Source organism: Pezoporus wallicus, unplaced genomic scaffold, assembly GCF_028554395.1.
Source record: "Pezoporus wallicus isolate ANWC-B61680 ecotype Strahan unplaced genomic scaffold, APGP_CSIRO_Pwel_v1 contig_13740, whole genome shotgun sequence".
Lineage (NCBI taxonomy): Eukaryota > Metazoa > Chordata > Aves > Psittaciformes > Psittacidae > Pezoporus > Pezoporus wallicus.
In genome coordinates this window covers 934,445-955,656 of record NW_026639057.1, presented here as the reverse complement: position 1 = coordinate 955,656, position 21,212 = coordinate 934,445, and the positions used below count along the sequence as shown (strand labels likewise).

General features: G+C 41.7%; 1 protein-coding gene across 1 annotated transcript in view; it reads left to right on the top strand.

The window, feature by feature from the left end:
- Window positions 1-21,212, top strand: part of ZFYVE9 (zinc finger FYVE-type containing 9) — a 68,742-nt gene that overhangs the window by 39,420 nt on the left and 8,110 nt on the right. The window contains exons 6-13 of the mRNA XM_057413564.1: window positions 2,858-3,034; window positions 3,366-3,535; window positions 4,065-4,188; window positions 5,529-5,651; window positions 6,869-7,024; window positions 15,995-16,219; window positions 18,547-18,629; window positions 19,364-19,468. Coding sequence (XP_057269547.1) covers window positions 2,858-3,034; window positions 3,366-3,535; window positions 4,065-4,188; window positions 5,529-5,651; window positions 6,869-7,024; window positions 15,995-16,219; window positions 18,547-18,629; window positions 19,364-19,468 — 1,163 coding nt within the window. The remainder of the gene's footprint in view (window positions 1-2,857; window positions 3,035-3,365; window positions 3,536-4,064; window positions 4,189-5,528; window positions 5,652-6,868; window positions 7,025-15,994; window positions 16,220-18,546; window positions 18,630-19,363; window positions 19,469-21,212) is intronic.

Sequence of the window (21,212 nt, the reverse complement as noted above, 5' to 3'; positions counted from 1 at the left end):
GCTTTAATTTTCTCCAAAGAAGTTCAGTATTATGCAGGTTTGATTGAAAGTAGCTGAGTGCTTAGGCTTGAGATGAGCATCCAAAATTAGCAGGCACTTTATAGAATCACAGAATACAATCATAGAATAGCTAGGGTTGGAAAGGACCTTAAGATCGTCCCAGTTCCACCCCCCCTGCCATGGGCAGGGACACCTCACACTAAACCATGTCACCCAAGGCTCTGTCCAGCCTGGCCTTGAGCACTGCTGGGGATGGAGCACTCACAACCTCCCTGGGCAACCCATTCCAGTGCCTCACCATCCTAACAGGAAAGAACTTCCTCCTTATAGCCAATCTAAACTTCCCCTGTTTAAGTTTGACCCCGTTACCCCTTGTCCTAATCACTACAGTCCCTAATGAGGAGTCCCTCTCCAGCATCCCTATAGGCCCCTTTCAGATACTGGAAGGCTGCTATGAGGTCTCCATGCAGCCTTCTCTTCTCCAGGCTGAACAGCCCCAACTTCCTCAGCCTGTCTTCATACGGGAGGTGCTCCAGTCCCCTGATCATCCTCGTGGCCTCCTCTGGACTTGTTCCAACAGTTCCATGTCCTTTTTATGTTGAGGACAGCAGAACTGCACACAATACTCCAGGTGAGGTCTCACAAGAGCAGAGTAGAGGGGCAGGATCACCTCCTTGTACCTGCTGGTCAGGCTCCTTTTGATGGAGCCCAGGATACGGTTGGCTTTCTTGGCTGCGGACGCACACTGTCGGCTCATGTTCATTCATTCATGTTCATGTTATGTTAATGACCAGGAACAATTTTTTCCAGTTTCAAAGTGTTTAAAGATTAATCAGTGGTAGGTTTTAACTACTAATAATTCTTTTCTGTAGGCCAAATGTGTGAGGTGATAGGAAATTTTAGGTTATAATATCTAAAAACTGAAACCAAGTTGTGACATTGATGTTGAAGGGGTGGTAAAATATGACATTTTGAGATGGAGAAAGTAACGTATTTCAAGGTGTACAAAACCAAGGAATTACACATACACCTGGCAAAAGGCAGCTGGCTCCTTTTGGTGGTGAGTAGGATTTGTTTTCATCTGGGGGAAGGGAAGAATCTGAAAGTATTTCAGTTGAAACCAGAAGTGTTCTTGTAAAAAGGAATAATAAAATTGATCATATTATAATGATTTCCTTTTAAAAGCCTTTCTGTCCTGTTGCCAGGACAGATACACATTAATGGCAACAAACAGTGACACCACTGTTTGGTTTATTACAGGGAGAGTGCTGCTGCCTGCTTAGGTGTACTTGCCCTGGGCTACCTCTCTCTTTCTATCCCTGCTGCAGTGCTGTGTGATGATGCTTGTGGTTACTGGTTAGTTAACTTGTAGCCTGATCATATCTGATCCCTCCTGATAGCTGCAGTTTCTTTGTGGGTACAGTGTTGGGGTTTTTTTCCACTCAGTGCAGCAGGTTAAGCATTAATCTTTGCACAATCTTGGAACCAGGGGTAGGAATTCTGCTTTCAAAGTAGTTATTTCATTTGGTTGCTTGGTATCTGGTTTGTGTTTCACTGAGGTGTGGGGGGAGGGCTGTATGTTTTCTGGCACTTTTCCATTGCCAGGCTATGTTTAATAAGTTTCCAGTGCTATTTTTACTATCTTTTCAATTGGTAGATGTCCTGAATTGGCACTTTGCTTGATTTAGGCAAGGCTTTAAAAGTTCTTTTACCATGCTTTGACCTTTCTAACAAAGGGATCCTAGAGATGTAACTTTTCTTTGTGCGTCTTTAACGGTTCCTTCTTCCAGGCCCTCTACTCCAAACGAAAGCAGAATTGCTGTTGCAGAAATACTTCAATTCAATTAATCTTCTCAAATGGCCATGTCAGTATCTTTTCCATTGGCAGGCATTTCACTCCATTGGTTTTACAGGTTGAGGAGAGGAAGCAGGAGGGGTTTGTGTTCTGTTGTGTTCTGTTTGGGGTTTTTGGTCTTGTTATTTTCACCTTGGTTTTCTGCAAATTCATAGCCAAAGGAACCAAAAGATGTGCATGATTTATTCAGGCTTTATAGCTGCTCTGAGTGTACAGGTGACATGATATTTATGTCTGACTAGGGAAGTGCATTAACTGTAGCATACTAATATGGTTGAAGGTGCAAATACCCATGAATTTTCTGGTACCTTCCATAGCTACAAGCCTTCTTTATAGATGAAAAAGAAGTAGTACTGTGGAGATACAGTCAAACAGCTATAGGGGAGATTTCCCTGTGATGGATGTTCTTGACAAAGCAGTTTTATGTGTTACTGTTTGGCCAATTGAATTAAAGCTCAAGTCGTGCCTTCAGAATGAATAGCATAAGTTGGTTTTATATATATAGTTAAGAATATAAGTTGTTGATCTGTACTGATCTGCCCTGGATATAAAGAAATGTAAGATGGTTTTTCTCATATACAAAATGTAAATCTGCTGAAGTGTCCTGTGGGTTATAAAACATTTGTAAGAGGAATATCCATCTGTCCATACAGTGTGATAAATATACATATATAGAAGTATTAGTTTTTTTCAGGTAAATCTTTTGAAGAAGAAACAAAACGAAGCATGAGGAGCTAATCTTCGTACATAAAGTATAGTTTTCAGAAAATATTTCTATATGAACTACTTCTTCTGTGGCACAGGACCAGTGCTGTTTCTCCTCCTGCTGTGTATTTTCTTGTTTAACTAATGAAGTATCCTGGGCTTTTAAATAAAGGAAGAGAGATGGTCTTTGGAAGGTGGCAGGGTCCATACCTGCTGTAGGTGAGAGCTTAACACAGTGTTTTGGATTGTTAGATACCTTCCTTTGTGTTCATGTTTCTTGTTCTTTGTTTGCTTCAGCTCAAGCCTGGGAGAACATGATGAGTGCCTCAAGCCAGAGTCCTAACCCTAACAATCCTGCTGAATACTGTTCTACTATCCCTCCTTTGCAGCAGGCTCAGGCCTCGGGCGCCCTGAGCTCTCCGCCTCCCACTGTCATGGTACCTGTGGGAGTTTTAAAGCATCCTGGAGCAGAAGGTAAGAGGGCTTCTTTTTTCTTTCAATTTGCCTATAGCAAGAATTTGGAAAGAATATCTGTACTTCACCCATTCCAAATACTCTAGCTACAGCCAGTTCTGATATTCCTGCCCTCAGTAGGAACATAAGGTTTTTTAAGGACAAGTAAATTATTCTCAGCAGATGTGTTTATACATGATGCTGCCATAGGCAATGCACTAGATGATGTCTTAAGCCCTTTCCAGTTCATATTTCTCTGTTTATTAATTTTTTCCATTTTGCTCTTCTGTACTCAAATTTCCAGTCAATGTTGCTGTGTGATCTTAAATCCTGGTTTTTATGTTCTCTCCAGTGGCTCAACCTAGAGAACAAAGGCGTGTTTGGTTTGCTGATGGGATATTACCCAATGGAGAAGTTGCTGATGCAGCAAAACTGACAGTAGCTGGGACAACTTCCACAGGAACCTTAGCAGTGTCGCATGATCCATCAAAGCCTGTCAACAACAACACTTCAGCAGCAGAAGTAAGGAAGTGTTCTGCTATTCACCACAGAAATACCAAGCTTGCTTTGGTTGTGTAGCCTGTGTCTGAAAGATATTTGTGTAATGCATGTTTTAAAGAAGCCGTGTCCTGGTCAGTAAGGAGTTTGAAACAAGATTGTCATAGCACAAAGCAGAAAAACTGTGACACTTCTTATAAAATGATGTGTGCAGGAGAGTGCAGGTACAATCTAACAATGTTAAATTTACCATACCCTGTGTGAGTGGAATTGAGACTTTGCAAAAGTTCAAATGGGCATAGGTACATTTAGATATTGTGAAGAAATGGGTATGTGTAGTGCTAGAGAAGGGAAGTGCAGTCTCTGTCTAAGCAGACTTTTAGCAGTGGCTCACATACAGGAGGGTTAAAGAGCCAAATTACTTGGTGCTTCTGGTTCTGAAGCAAGCACAGACTCCTTCACCTACATCTAGTAATCCAGCCAGCCAGCCAGCTCATATATATCTATCATTATTACTTTTGTAATCTCATCCTTTTTTGTTTGCTTCTTGTAGACTGATAATGCTTCTGTATTCTCGGGAAATATAACTCAGGTTGGCAGTCCCGTTGGCAGTGCAATGAACCTAATTCCTGAAGATGGTCTTCCTCCAATTCTCATCTCCACTGGAGTAAAAGGAGGTGAGGGTATAATTTGGCAGCTAGCTTTTATGTTTACCAGTTGCGCTTAACCTAATAGTTACTGTGCTGATTTAAAAAACAAGATGCTGGCAATATGCTGAGTAGTTGAAGAGATTTACATTAAGTACTTTTAGCTAAACGTTGTGACAGTCCTTTACACCATTGGTACTTACTGGAATCCAGGAAAAACCCCGTCTTGCCATAGAATTACTGTAAAACATAAAGCAAAAAGAAAATTAACTTCAGTCCAGAAATGTGGGCTAATTTCTTCACTAATCGGACTGTGGGGAATGTTTCACACAGAGATACATTTTAATTAGCCTTATGAATATTCATGCTTCCCTCTTCTGAAATTCTTTTGGATCATCCTCTCTGTCTGAAGCATCCCTAAGCACTGCATTCAACAGCACTACTGTACCTCTTGGCCTACAGTGAAGCTTTTGGCAATTGTGATGCTCCCTTCCAGAGTACCCAAATGGAGGAGAATTCAGAGAAATAAAACCTTATTTTTATAAGATTAAAAAAAATATGTATTTGTTTATCTGACAATTGCTTTCCGCAGTCTGATTCATGGCATCCTTTAATACATTCCTGGGATTAACTTATTTTTTTTCATTTGTTTATTCCCATTACAAGTTTTGCTGACTGAGTGCATTTTTAATGGCATCTGAAAGTAACCTTTTATTGCAGGATAGTCTCAAAACCAAAATGTGAGCAGCACTGAATTTCAAAACAAATCTGTTCTATCCTGTCTCAGCTCATAACTCACCCTGCTCATATGGATGTCTGATTATTCAGTCTCCTCCTCAGAAAAGGAGTAAAACTAGAATAGGCTTTTCAGCTTTTATGTAGATAACCTCACATAAACTGTACTTTGTATGCTAAGTTGATGTTGTTTCATATGCTGTCACATACCAGATTTTCTGTGCAGCATGATATTTTTTATATTCTAATTCTATTTTAAGAAGAATTTAAAATTTTCACATTAGAAAGCAAAATTACCTTTCTTTCTAGATCATTCTAGCTGGAAAGGTAATTTCAAAATTTCTTTCAAAAACCTGTTTTTACCAGTGTAACTATTTTTGTTATATCTTAAATGCAGAGTAGATTATAATCACATGGATGAAAAATGTTAATTTGCTAGTCATCTGGGTCTTAATCACAGAGGGACACTACAAACATCTTTGAAGTTTTATGTTGGGATCCATTTTACACTGGATTTTGACCTTCTATGATTTATGGAATACATTAGTTTATGTATTTCTCCCCTCTTCATTATCTTCCTAGTAGCTAATGCACAGAAAATGTATAAATTATGTGTTTACTTGTTTCTTTCATAGACTATGCTGTAGAAGAGAGACCTTCTCAGATCTCTGTCATGCAGCAGCTGGAGGATGGTGGCCCTGACCCTCTTGTATTTGTTTTAAATGCTAATTTGCTGTCCATGGTAAAAATAGTAAATTGTAAGTTTTTATTATTAAGTAAGGATTCGGCTGGGGGGGGGGGGGAACGTTACCTATGTTATTTGTAGGAACAGCAGTGTATTTATTTGGTGGGATAGTTTGAAAATGTGCATGGATTGAAAACTATACTTAGCCATATTAAGGTACATTACAAAAGGCTCTTTTTCAGTGATTTAGACATAAATACAGAAAACTTTGTGTAGAAAATATAAACTAGACTGATAGAGCCTTAAGTCTCAGGTCTGGAGAGAGGTTTTGTCTATGGAATTGGTAGGGCAAGGTGTTGTATCACCAGTTCCTCCTTTGTTGCTTAACTCATTTGCTTGTCATCCCATTCTGGAAAAAGCAGATGAGATCCCATAGTAATACACAGGTTCCATTTCGCTACTCTGTTCTTTCCTATACTATGTGTGTGCATGTGCATGTACGTGTGCAGGGAGAGGGAGGAATGAATGGGGAGGCATACAGATGGCTTGCCATGTTAGTACCTGAGTCAGTCTCTCCTGGATAAGAAAACATTGTTTGAGAAATTGAGGACAGTTTTGCAGTAAAATACTTTGTTTATGTGAAAATTTCATACAAGAAATTAAGATGTTTATAAACCTTTCAGCATCTGGTTAGATAGCAGTACGGTTTTTATGCATGCATATAAATATGTCATTACTGTGCATATATATACATATTAGATGGAACATTTTATTTCAATAACTTAGTGCTCTCAGCAAATGAATTGTGACGCTTGGAGCATGTGTCATCACTAACATTCATGTGAAGCAGAACAACACAGTGATGTCTCATGAAAATACCTGACATCCAGCTATCCATCTTGAGAGAGACATAACTGTCTGAAAGGGGTTTAGCTGTCAAGATTGTGGTACGCACAGCCAACAGCCTGGCCTTTTCCCAGGTTCCTTCATTCCTGTTTAAATGCTGACCTTTAATTTGGATACAGAAACTGCTAAAAGTTAATACCAAGATCTGATTGGAAACTGTAATGCTTTGGCTCCTCAGCTGTAAACAGGGAATTATCAAGCTGCTTTTGTTTTAGTTGTGCTTTCTTGCAAGTCTACAGATTTAGAACCTAGTTTGTCTGTGTGACAGATATCACAATGAAACACGCTGTAAAAGTGATTTTTGAAAGAGCTATTTTCATATAGTGAATTTGAGACATATTTTATGAAATTTTCATCTTCTGATCCACATTTTCCTCTCTGCAGATGTGAACAGGAAGTGCTGGTGTTTCACTACAAAAGGCATGCATGCAGTGGGACAGTCAGAGATAGTCATTCTCTTGCAGTGTTTGCCTGATGAGAAATGTTTGCCTAAGGATATCTTTAACCATTTTGTGCAACTTTATCGGGATGCCTTAGCAGGTAGGAATGCTCTCTGTTAAAAATGGCTTGAATAGATGATTGTACTGGGTCAGATAATCACATTTTAGTCATTTTGCTAATGGCTATTTTTGTATAAAAGAATAAAATAAGTGAATAAGGATTAAGATTAGGAGGAAAGCGAGGAGTTGTTATTATTATCCAGTGTTACATTCCTCTCGCCAGATGAAGTGCTGGTAACCTGGAGAGCTGCTCCAAAGATCTTCCAGCCTTCCTCTGGGTGCCAGCAGAACAAAGAAGTTTGGGCTGTAAAGGCCATGCATAGACTATTATGGCAATGGAGCAGGGGGACTCTGCCTGTGGCAATTTTGTGTTTGGCAGCCATAGCTGAATGTCTGCTCTGGCAGCTTCTGCTAGGTGTTAGGGTAGGAATCTGAATACAGCTATCATATCTGAAATTAGTACTGTACTTCATTTAGCAGTAGGCATAGTAGGGTACTCAGCAGGGCTCATGGGTACACTAATGACATTACTTCTAATAATTATTTTTCTTTCAGCTTGAAGTCAGGGTAGCTTTTTTAAAGACACAAAAAGAAAATGTTGAGAATCCTTGTGGATAGAATCATAGAATAGTTAGGGTTGGAAAGGACCTTAAGATCATCCAGTTCCAACCCCACTGCCATGGGCAGGGACACCTCACACTAAACTGTGTCACCCACAGCTCTGTCCAACCTGGCCTCGGACACTGCCATGGATGGAGCATTCACAGCTTCCTTGGGCAACCCATTCCATTCTTCACCCTTACAGTAAAGAACTTCTTCCTTATATCCAATCTAAACTTCCCCTGCTTAAGTTTTAACCCGTTACTCCTTGTCCTATCACTACAGTCCCTAATGAAGAGTCCCTCTCCAGCATCCCTATAGGCCCCCTTCAGATACTGGAAGGATAATATATTAAATATCCCCAAATCAGGTGGTTCAGAAATTTGATTCCCACAGTGTGTGTGTCTATTGCCACATTATGGAGATAGTATTTATATTGCAAACTAATAGGAGTACATATATAGGTGTGCCTGGAATGAACCGTAAGGCACTGCAGAAATTATCCCTAAATTTTGAATTTACTATCTCAACTGCAAGATTGCATTATGTAAGCCTTTATACTTTTTTACATTTGCTGTGTAAATGGGCTTCTACTTTTCGCTATTGTTGAACCTTAGAATTCAAAAATTACTGCATAAGGACAAATGCAAGTATTTGGTTCCACTGATTATAAAAGAAAGATAGCTTTCCAGAGGTGAAACGGCATCACATTAAGGTTATGTACTGAAAATACATTACAAAGGGTTCTGCAAATCATTTGCAATACCTTCCCAATATTTTAATAAAATAATGAAAAAGATCTTTGTTTCCTAAAGTGTCTTGGTACAGCAAAGGTTAGCTTGTCCAGAGAGGTTGTTATGTTCAGGAGGTGCTATTATCCCAGGTTGTAATGGGATCTTGTGTAAACTGGAAACGAAACCTTTCTAAACCTCACTTTACTTGCAATGCTTTATATTCTAATTATGTTGTTATACTGAGGGAGATATATGTGAAAAATTGAGTGCATGAGTGTGTGCATGGATATTGTAGATATAAATCCAGCTTGGTGTGTATATTGCAGTGAACTTCTGTATAATCACACTACAGAAATACATAATTTATGACTCCTACATAATGTATTTGGAATCCTTTTTTTGGTGCTGTAGTGGTAGTAATTTGATAACCTACAATTGCACTGGTGCAAAAAGCTGCTTTCTATTGTACAATTCTTAATGAGAAACCAAATTTCACTGTATAAGAATTCCACTTAATGTGTAATGTTCTTTTGATCAGATTTGCACTGTGTTATGTGTCAGACATGTAGTAGAAGCAGATAGACGCCTTGAGTTGCTATGTAATCCCATGTAATACCAAACTGCACTGAAGTTTTTGTTGAACATAGCACCTTGATAAATTCACATAGCACTTTATAATGCACACTCCCAGTACCCTTGCTTTTTCCTTTCCAAGTCATGTTTCTTTGAGAGGGAGAAGTATATATTAGGGTACTTTCAACTCTGGCTGTTTTAAGCATCATTCAGCCAGGGACACAAGGATGTGATTGATGCTGGAGGGGTTTCAGTTTGGTGGTTGTAATCCCTTGGAAGTGGTTAGCAGTTTGCATGCTGTTGGAGACGGAACCATGCTTCTGAAGCTGTTCATTTCAGAGGTACTGCACCTCTCCTGGCAATTAGATGATGGACATTTAGAGTAAATGAGAATTCCCATTAGAAGTCAGAGACTATTTGAAGCACTGCTTCCCAGTTTCATTGTTCATTAGATAACATATTAGTTTAAATTTATTTTGCCGTCAGGAAACTGAAATTACTTTGATGGATGTTTTTATTTATCTCCCTTAGTCAATGTGTTCTTAAAAAGTCATAAAACAAAAAGACACATGCAATATGTTTTTACTGGAATGGAAACAAGAATTACATCTAGCGATGTTGAATTTGTTGCAGAGTGATTTGGGGTTTCTTGTTGATTTTGTTTTCTGCTGAAAAATACAACATTCCCTTTTTGTTTATTTAATTAAAGCCCATATCTATAGCACATTATTTTTTCATGGGTCATATCTATCAGCTTTTCTTGCTCAAGTTTGAATTCTGCATTCAAGCCTAGAAGCACAGACTTGTATGTGCAGATGTTTCTGCTTTCCTTGGGGGATAACTTGTTTCTTGAGGCTGAGTCCTTTCCTCTGTGCTAGGTATTCCTTTCAGAGCATGGCTCTTGCATGTGCAGGTAGTTGACAGCAGCAGAGCTCAGCCTCCAGACCTGCAGGCAGGGACATTTAGTCTGCACACTCAATGCTTTGCAGTTTGTCCTTCAGATTCATCTCCTGTTTCAGTATAGGTAAGATGTCAGGCTGCTGCAGCACCAACTTTCCTTAGTTTTGTTACTAGAAATCCTCAACCTCAAGCTATGGTCTGGTGTTAGGACTTTATAATAGTAAAGCAACAGAGAGGTTTTGAAGGAAAAATGGCATTTTTCACTGTAGGCTGTATGCATGTGAGTTATAGATTGTAAAGCTGTTAATTAAGGCAACTCTTAATTGCTGTTCAGTTTCCATCACTTTATTTTTCCTCTGGCCCCTCCGTCATCAAACTCCCCGCTGTGCTGTTTTTCTTGTTTGGAAATGGGAAGCTAATGATTTCTGTTGTGGTTGTAGTAGTTGTACTGTTGTAGTAGTAATCCCATGATTATCCTTGTCTGTTGGCTATAAGCCTGGCAGGAGGTCTAGTGAATGGAAAAATGAGAACTTCTGTCTGTCTGAATGGGTACTTTGAAGCAGTTGCATGTGTCAATATAGAGCTGCCAGATACGCCCTAGTGCATTAGCTCTTTGATGGAATACAATAAATGCTACTGTTACTTTGGTAGTGAAAATGCAAATCTGGCAACTGCTTGAAATAGCTTTGTAATTGCCCTGAGTTTGGGGATATTCAGGGTCAGGATGGATCTATCCCAGTCATGGTCTTGTGTGTATTTTACCCAGCCTGATTTTAATTAAATAAGGTGGTAGCTAATACAGAGTAGATGTATAAAGAAGCCCATGTAGATGTTCTGAACAGAGAACAGATTAACTGAGTGAGTAATATACTCCTGCAAGTGTAATGTGGAAAATCAAACATCATATAAGGTGTGATAGTGATTGATTAGGAGACTGCTGCAGAGTAGTCTGAGGAAGTTTTGAATGCTGGTAACTGCTACTCACAGTGATAGTAAGTGAAGCATTATGGCCCTTGCCAATACAAATAACTTGCTGATGTGTTTCAATAAAAAGATACTGAGCATGGTCAGAATGTTGAGTGTTGAGTTTCATGGGTTTTCTCAATGTTGGCGTCTGCTACAGATGTGTCATCAAGTTGCATTCATGGTCTTGTCTCTTCTGTACCTCTCTGTCACTCTCGATATGGTAGTGACAGGGTTTGTATTGCTTTTTGTGGTCATATGCTCTTGAGGAAAATCCGTCTGGCAGGATTGTTCCCAGGTGACTATTGCTTTGCATCTCTTGCTACAGAACTGAGACACTTGGGTTTTCAGGATGCTGGCACGGGGTTTGGTACTTGGCAGTTCTTGGTTGTTACTGATGACAATGAAATGAGGCCATACAGATGCCCAAGCCACATTTGATGCCTTCCCTGAGACTGGATGCTTTTTGATCTGGGATTAACCAAAAGATATGAAGCATGTATAAGGAGTTTAAGCTTACTGGTTTTGATAAATGCACCTAACTGGCTTCACTATATATTGAGGGCAATAAACAAATGCAGGAATCTATTTTCTTTATCTTTCCTGATATAAACTATTTTATTTGAGTCCAGAGGGGATTGCCAGACTGATATGCAAAGTATATTGTTCATCAGGGGAAGATACTTACGTGAAGAATTCAAAACAGCATAGATCGTGACTGAAGAGAAAGTCACATCAGTGGTTAAAAGTGTGGGATTTTTTAAAGGACTTTATAGAGCTGCTTAGGATTTAAAGTCAAGGGTAACCCAGCATAACTGAGAAGAGAGTAAGTACTAACCTCCTGCAGAGCTGCTTTAGATGCATCATCCACACTTCAGGCACTTCTGAATAATGTCAGTTGTCTGATGTCAGGTGCTAGAACTTAATATAAGGAAAAGCACCTTTCTGTTCACTCTGAGATTACTTGTTTAGAAAGGAAGTTGTGATATTTTGTAAATTACATGCTTTTGAGAAGGATAGCTTTGTTTGAAAGCTTTTCTGAGAGCCACGCTTCCTCTGAGCTTCTGAAACACAGTTCTTGGCTTAAAATGTGTAACAGTGCAGTGGGTTGGGTTTGACCATGTCAGGCTGGTAATAGCAACTCATCAGCGGGGGCTTGACCTGGAACCACCTTCAGAGACATGACAGGAAAGGCTGGCAGGCCCTGGTCAGTGCAGAAATGTTTGTGGGACAAGCTGAAAGCCCAGAGAGGGTTTTTTGACTTGGGTTTGCTGGTTAGGCACTAGAGAGGTGTGTATGAAAACGCTTGATTCTTCCCATGCTCTCCAGACGGCAGGCTCTTGCATGCTCTTATGAACAATGAATTGCAGCACAACTACCTAATCCCAATGGTTTCTCCTTTTGTTAGTGGTACCCTATTGGAGTTTGCACTGCGACAGTTGCATGTGTCAAAAGGAGTAACTTTCAGTGAATGCTGTGGCTTATGGTAGCGCAGTGCTGAAAAGCTGAGTTGCAGATTCCACTCTGAGGGGGTTTTTCATGTTTCTGTTGGCTGAAAAAATTCCTGTTAAGGCATCCCAAGCCTGGAGCCTCGAAGCTCCATCTCCTGAACGGAAAACATAAGTAGTCGTCCCCTTCTGCTGCAGCACTTGGCATCAGTCACAAGTGGAAATGTCTGATTGCTTTGTCATCCCAGTGGGCAGTATCACACGTCTCAGAGCTGTATGGCATTGTACAGCTTCACTTTGCCTAGCCTCTTTCACGTAGAAGGTGCCTCAGAAAAGGGTGCACAATTCAGTTCTGCTTAGCAGTTCATATGCTTTAAACGTTTTAAGGTTAGGAAGGATTATTATGGTCATGTTGTTGGAAGTGAGAACCTCACCAAGTAATTTTACTATCAGGCCCTGTAACTTCTATTTGGGTAAGAACAGATGGGAAGAGGAAAAGGAAGTTATAAATGAAGAAGAGGAGATTAGTGAGGGTAGGTGGGAACTGCAAAAGCAAACGAGTGGTGCTGAGATAGAGAAGTGCCAGCAGCTATTTTAGATACGTGAAAATCTTTTCCATGAGCACTAATTGATACATTGGTTTGCACTCACCAGCATGATGCCTGACTTGGTGCATTAGCGGTGTATTCACTGAGCAAGCAGTAGTGTCACAGCACAGGCTGACAGGGAAGGGCATTTGCACATGAGCAGGATCGATGCTTTTCAGCAGCTGACAGCATTTGATGTGGCTCTATTAATCATGTTAGTCCTTCGGTTTGACCAGTAGCTACTTTTCATCAAGTATGCTCAGCTGAGCATTGCAGAAGTAGCCACTGTAAGGGTTCTGAAATACGATCTAGGTCGATGGTGGCAGCTCTGTGTGTATCTGTAAAATGACAGATCAGCTTCACAGGACAGTGGCAATGTACAAATGAGCTGTACCCTGCCATGGAGTGCCTGGGCTGCTGAAGCAACCTTGTAATGGAGAACTTGAGAACTTGGTTTATGCAACAACTTGTGGGTACAGACCAAAAAAAAATTCCACTAAGATGCTCATACATTTGGATAGCAGGGAAAGCCCTGAGCTTTGTCAGCTGGAGTATAGAAGGAGCCTTTTGCTTAAAGACCAGTAGCTGTATTTAAAGCTGGAGGTCTCAAGGTCATGTGAAGGAGGTAATGCTCAGTGGTGGCTATGCCCACGTGGTCTGTTTGGAGGGGTGCAAAGTAGCATGGCCACATCTCCAGAGCAGGGCAGGAGCAGCTGTATTATTGTCATGCTGGTGCTGGCTTTGTGGAGAGGTGCTGTCATTTGAGACTTTCACAGGGGTCTGATGTAAGGGCAGATCTGAAAGGACTCATCAGTTATCCTTTCCTTTGCTGGCCAGAACAGTACCTCCTGTGTTTATTTGTCTTGCATTTTTAAATGCTTGTGTATGATCTTTAGGCTGTTTTACAGCATAAAAATAGAGAAGGCTTAGCTTGAATACCATACTTGTATTACTGAGGATGTCAGAGTTGCACTTTTGTGACTCATGTTTTTATGTACTTAAAACCTAGTGTGAGTGTGCCTGTATGTGTCTTGTGTAAAAGGGAGAAACCCTTCAGTTACTGTCCAGTTGATGTGCATGTTGGAGCCTGCCTGAAGTTCAAATACAAACACTCCATTACAGAATCGTAGAATAGTTAGGGTTGGAAAGGACCTTAAGATCATCCAGTTCCAACCCCCCTGAGCAGGGCCACCTCACACTAAACCATGTCACCCGAGGCTCTGTCCAACCTGGCCTTGAACACTGCCAGGGATGGAGCATTCACAACCTCCCTGAGCAACCCATTCCAGTGCCTCACCAGCCTAACAGGAAAGAACTTCTTCCTTATATCCAATCTAAACTTCCCCTGTTTAAGTTTTAACCTGTTACCCCTTGTCCTATCACTACAGTCCCTAATGAAGAGTCCCTCCCCAGCATCCCTATAGGCCCCCTTCAGATACTGGAAGGCTGCTATGAGGTCTCCACGCAGCCTTATCTTCTCCAGGCTGAACAGCCCCAACTTCCTCAGCCTGTCTTCATATGGGAGGTGCTCCAGTCCCCTGATCATCCTCGTGGCCCTTCTCTGGACTTGTTCCAACAGTTCCATGTCCTTTTCATGTTGAGGACAGCAGAACTGCACACAATACTCCAGGTGAGGTCTCACAAGAGCAGAGTAGAGGGGCAGGATCACCTCCTTGTACCTGCTGGTCAGGCTCCTTTTGATGGAGCCCAGGATACGGTTGGCTTTCTGGCCTGCAAGCACACACTGAAGCCGGCTCATGTTCATTTCCTCATCAACCAACACCCCCAAGTCCTTCTTCGCAGGGCTGCTCTGAATCTCTTCTCTGCCCAACCTGTAGCTGTGCCTGGGATTGCTCTGACCCAGGTGCAGGACCTTGCACTTGGCATGGTTAAACTTCATAAGGTGGTGAATTATGTGGTGGTGGAGGTGGAGAAGGAGGAGAAAGTTCTATTTACTGGTCTGTGTCTGCAGGTGGGAAAGCCTGGGATTGCTGCAGAAGCCCAGGAGGTCTGCATGAGTGTCTCAGACCCATGTGGTTCCTCATGCGTGGTGTGATCAATCACACCATGAGCTCTGAAATTGCTTGTGTTCTTCTTTGAGAGCAAATCAGCACTGTTAATATTCACATCTTCCTATGGAGAAATTGTGATCAGCTGTTCTGTACATTATTTGCATGCTGTTGTCATTTGATAAAAGGAATCACACCATGGTTCTTTGCTTCAGTGTTAAATGCTGTGTTAGATGCTATAATAGTCTAATCAACATTCAGAGTCATTCAGCCCTTCTGGAGTAAACATTTTTGGAAATTGAGAGCATCAAAGAGTAAAAATGGGAGTAAAAGTCAGTGATGTTTCTCCCCTGTGTCTCTCTCAGTTGTGTTTTACATTAAGTATACTAATGAAATAAACACCCTTTTGTGTAATTCTTAAAATGACCCAGATTTTCAGTGTGTGTCTGAGCAGGCACCCCAGCAGTTTGCTTAAGTAGAGGGACAACCAGTGGGCACAGATTATTTGATCAGGTTCACAGCTCTCCTTTAATCATAGCTGCATCTAAAAGTTCAGTCAACAGCAGCTTCTGCAAGTGGAAACCCCTTGAGTATCTGCCAGACACTGAAAACAGGCTTTCTTTGGTGCTTGTGTGGTGCTAGGGTGAGGTTGCAGGTACCACTTCCTTGGCAGCAGTCCTGACCTGAGCCATCCTTCCTTTCCCTGGCTATCCCTGGGATGCATCATCCCTTCTGTTATACTGCCTTTACCACTTGAAACAGACAGATCACTGGTCTCCCTCCCTGCTGTCCCGGGAGAGGTGGTAAGTCTGTGGTTGTATGTACTGTCCTGGTAACACTTGCAGGCATGGCTCTCTCAGCCAGGTGCAGAAATGAAGGTACGTGCATGTATTCCCACGAAACCTACCTTCCTACTGGTGATAGTCACTGAGTACATGTGTCACCAATGGGGGATCAACCAGAAATGCCATGGCTTTTGGTGGCTTTAGTCTGCAGCAGTTATTCCATAACAGTTTTGCATAAGATGTAACCTGAGCCCCTTTGTGCAGCAAAACATTGTTTCTTGTGTAATAAATAGACATCAATGGTTCAGGAAACAAAGTGAGTTTAATATGGACTTTTTCCCCCTCTGGAAAACTCTACATTCTTAATATAGCTCTCAGTCCAATGAAGTAATGAGCATTTGTTTTTCATAGGTAACATTGTTGGCAACCTGGGACACTCGTTTTTCAGCCAGAGCTTCCTTGGAAGCAAAGAACATGGAGGGTTCTTGTACGTGGCAGCTACATATCAGTCCCTGCAAGACCTGGTGCTCCCAACCCCACCGTACTTGTTTGGCATCCTCATTCAGAAATGGGAGACTCCCTGGGCTAAAGTGTTTCCCATTCGGCTGATGTTGAGACTTGGAGCTGAATACAGACGTAAGTAACATGCATTCCTCCAGCTGCAATTAGTTCTGCAGGGGAATGTATTCTGGTGTAGGGCACACACCCAGCCCTAGATTGTTACCTGTCAAAGACACACAAGCTTAAAGAGGCAAGTATCAATTGTGTTGGATGCCCACGTTGCATCCAGCTAATAGCACAGAAGTACTGAGGTGGTGGTAGGGCTTGCAGTCTATTTACAACTGTACTGGCTCATCAGGCAGATTTCTGTGGAGACAAATCTAGGTCTGAGCATGTTTGTAGTTCAGTGAGTGACCTGAAAGACAGTTATGTGCAGTTAGGACAAGGGAGAGATGTTCTTTCAATGCTGAAATGGAAGCTTTTGCTTTTAGGCGTTTAGAACCACACTCATTTTCCAGAGGGTAACAATATGTGTGCAGGGGCAGCTGACCTGGCAGTTTGCTGCAGAGGAGAACGTGTTTCAGCTGGACAAAATCATAGCAGTTAGCCTGAAAATAGCATAAAGTTAGGATCAGATCTTTTTCAAAAGACATTTGCTATTGCTGGAGCAAATAGGTTACCGGGTATCTGTCCACCCTGGTGGGCTCATCTGCAGTTTTAATTGGAGCATCCTATAAATCTGAATTACTGTAAAAATGGTCTCTGCATTTCTCTGCAAAACCTTTTCATTACTTATTAACAAAATAAGTTTTAGAATATGCTTTCTAGGGATTTGCAAATTTAACTTGAGATGTTTAGGGAACACTGGGATTTATTTATAAAATACCAATGTCATTGGAGAGGAAAAGGGAAGTCTTCAAACTTTGCCGCCTGAGGATGAGAGCTGTAAGGTAGACTTGTCAGAAGAACCAGTGTTAAAGGTGTGTATGTTTTTGTGTGTATCCATGAGGTTTTTAAGCAGTGTATTTATTCCCATCAACATTTAGAAAAGCAAACAAAGATGCTCATATTTTGGATGTGACATCTGTTTTTTAGCACAGAAACAAATGATACGAACAGAAATACCTGCTTGGAGTATGTTGGGCAGCAACCAAACCAGTTCTATAGCTGTGATTTGGATTTAGGGGTATTCATTTGTGCTGTGACAGTTGTGACTGCAGGTCACTTGCTCAGTCCCCTCTGGAAAAGGGCTGCATTTGTATCCCAGATGTTCTTGGATACATCTCTTTTCTGGTGGAATGGCAGATATCAGCCATTTGCTCAGCACTGCTGGCTGTGCAGCAGATCAGATGCAGGAGTCACTGTGGGCTGCTGCATGTCCAGCCAATGTCTGCTGAGCATCAGCAGATCAATCACACAGCTCAATCTTGGGGTATTTTATGTATCTGGGACGTAGCTGAGCTGCTGTAAGCAGCCAGGGTGGCAGGCATGGGACGTTCAGCACTTCTTGGTGCCTCAGGACACTGGGCATGAGTTGGTCAGCTGTATGGTGTGCGTGTGGGAGCTGTGATGCTGTCCAGATATCGCATCAGTGAGCAGAAGCTGGAGCTTATTTCCCTCAGGAAATCCTGATGATGTTCTTCCAACCTGCTGAGCCCCTTCTGGCTGCACTGGGCGCTGTGAAGATGTGTGGCATTTTGGGAAATCAGGCTGTGTTTGCCTGAGGGTAGTTCAGGAACCTTCCTTCAAACATCTGTTTAGAAAACCTTGGCATTACGTATTACTGTGTGAGTCACGGTTCAAGCATTGTTATGGCTTCTGCTGCAACATAATGTCATGCAGCCAGATCCATACACTACACTTCGAATTGCATCATAGATGTTTTACAAGGATGGCTAAGTCAGCCAAGGAATGTGGATGGTTTGCATTGCCGACATACCATAAATGTCCTTTTAATTGCTTTTGACATAATCCTGTGGAGAATTTGCAATATTCTTCCGAAAACATGAACACAGAAAAGGAAAGAATCTGTATTACCACTTGAATGTCGCACACATCAGCCACAGAAGCTAAAAGCTTACAGTGCCATAGTGGAGAGCGGCAGGATGGTCATAAGAGAGGAAGAAGCTATTTCCAAGAAGTGGGCTGAGAAAAGCATTTAGAAAGGTCATCTCTGCAGTCAGCATCCAGGTCACTAGGTTCAGTCTTGCAGCGTGGCACTTGTAAGCATCCCACATAATTCTTACTGTTTCTAGTGTGGTGGGCAAGGAGCCACGACACACATATAGGGAGCATTAGAAAGTTAAAGCCTTCTTCCCTTTTGCTTCTTAAACTGGCCTTCCAGGCTCTTCTTTTGCTGCTGCTTACCATATTGAACTAGAGAGATTGTATGCGAGTCTGGTTTTGCAGAATCTCAGTGTGTTAATTTCAGTCTGACCTGTTTCTGTTTTCTTTTATCCTAGTTTATCCATGCCCACTTTTTAGTGTCAGATTTCGCAAGCCTTTGTTTGGAGAGACTGGACACACCATCATGAACCTTCTTGCAGTAAGTGCTGAGACTCAATTCGCGTGTTCCATCAGTGTGAATGGGTCAGTGTGGGGAGAACTGTACTCCTGTTGTGTGCAGTAGTAGGCAGGTTTAGAAGATGACAGGAGGAAAATAGTGGGCATGTGGGTGAATTTGCCTGATGTTGGATGTTAGCTTTCAACAACACAGTGAATTGTAACAAGGTACCCAAATCAACATCCAAAACCCCACCACCTGAGGTGTTTGGATCTGGAAGCAAGTGCATTAGTTGCTTGAATTCTCTCCTCAGAAGTGCTAGGTCATCAAAGTGTGCAGTCACAGCTCTCTGATTATACAGCACTTCAAATGAAGTAGAATTATTAGCTCTTCCTAATTTGCTAATGTTTCCAATATAGAAAATTCTCTTTGATGTGTGACTTAATCTCAACTGCTAGAAAGGCTAATATCCAGTAATGTAATGGCATACAGAGGGCAAATTTTCTTACCTATAGTGATGACATTCAAGGCTGGAGAATATTAATTTTGATGTAAGAAAATCACTGAAATGACTTAACAGTCACGATGATGCTTTTTCATTTGTGTTCTTCCATTATATAGGTTACAAGCTGTGATGTCTGCATCCCTCCCTGCCTGTCAATCCCTCATTACAATTGTTTTAATGGGCTAACTGGTAGTCACCAGGATAGTTATGAAACTACAGTGTTAATGATGCTGATCATGCCTAACTTTTAAAAACATGTTTTAATTACCAGGACTTCAGAAATTACCAATACACGCTGCCTGTTGTCCAAGGTTTAGTGGTTGATATGGAAGTCAGAAAAACCAGCATCAAAATTCCCAGCAACAGATATAATGAGGTAATGCTTATAAGAAATACATTTGTGTGCAGCTTCTTTGTGGTTGGAGGACTTGGGATCTAAAGGCTTTTTGTTTTATGCGCTACCACTAGGGAAAACTGCCTCAGATGAGAAATGCAGGATGCACACATCTTTGGAAAGGGGGGGAGGCTGGCTTCTCCCTCAAATGCCATTCAATTTAGTATTTATTAAACTCTTAGACTCCTTTCTCTTCAGGTTTTTACCTGTTGACATACGAAGTGTAATACTGGTTTGATTTGAGCAAATAAGCTGATGAACTTGAGGTAAACTGGGAGGAAAAAGTGCATTAGCTTTCCTCACATATGTTGTGTGTGCATTTATTGGTGCTTGGTTTATTTTATTTAAAACTTCTCTCGACATCTAAATTTTATCCTTGATTTCTGGTGGGCCAAAACCAGTTGGAGTCTTTAGGATGTGTGGTGCTGTTGAGAACCAAGTGAGAAGGGATTTGAACAACAGTGGAAGAGAACACTGGAGAAAGTGACTGATTTTGTGTTCTGTCTAAAGAGGAGAGGGTAACTTGGTATTTTGAAACCAGTCAGCAGTTGGGGTGAGAGCAAATCACCTGGGCAAACTGGTATTTGTAAGGTTTTGCAGAATCAGAGCAGAATGCAGTTTTATCTCAAGAGAGTTTCTCTGCAAGAAGCATTTGAGTGAAATAGCAGTGAGGACAAAGAAATAAATTGAAATAAAGGAAGGAGTGTTCTGGTGCGAGGTTTGTAAAAGATGAAACTGCTGAAGCAGGAAGATAAAGGGTCTGTTAAAGGGCATATTAATTCTTGATGCAGCTGTAAGGTAACAGAAGAGGTCAGTGAAGTTTGCATGAATTACATAGGGATTGGCACAGGGTGCAGCTCAGGGAGCGTTAGCTGTGCGTTATGCTGGTGAGCGCATCAGCTTTGGTCCTGTTAGACACTACGCTAAGCTGGGCTGTGATGATGCTGCTGCGTTAGGCAGCTGAGCAAAATCTCTGCACCATGCTTGGATTCTCCTTCCAGAGTGAAGCAAGGATTCCACTTTTTAAATGAAATCGGTGTTAGTTATTTATCTATAGAATCACAGAATGGTTTCCATTGGAAGGGACCTTAAGGCTCATCCAGTTCCAACCCCTGCCACAGGCAGGGACACCTTCCACTCAAGCAGCTTGCTCCAAGCCCCTGTGTCCAACCTGGCCTTGAACACTGCCAAGGATGGGGCAGCCACAGCTTCTGTGGGCACCCTGTGCCAGTGCCTCAGCACCCTCACAGGGGAAGAACTTCTGCCTAGTATCTAATCTCAATCTCCCCTCTGTCAGGTTAAAGCCATTCCCCTTGTCCTGTCCCTACAGGCCCTTGTCAAAAGCCTCTCTCCAGGTTACTTGTAGCCTCTTTAGGCACTGGAAGCTGCTCTCAGGTCTCCTCAGAACCTTCTCCAGGTTGCCCAAGCCCAGCTCTCTCAGTCTGTCTCCATAGCAGAGGTGCTTCTTGGAGAACAGTCATGGCCTCCTCTGGACTTGCTTCAAAAGGTCCATGTCCCTCTTGTGGTGGGGCTCCCAGAGCTGAACGCAGTACTGCAGGTACTTGCAATCAGGATGGAAAATTGAATTACTAGAGTTTTTTCATCTGAATGTAGTTTGAATTAAGATGAATTAAACCACAAGACCTTTTCCCCATGTAAAGCAGTATTTAATTAGAAGCGTGTCACTCAAGCTATCTAGAAAGTGAAAAGCTCACTTTGAATTCTC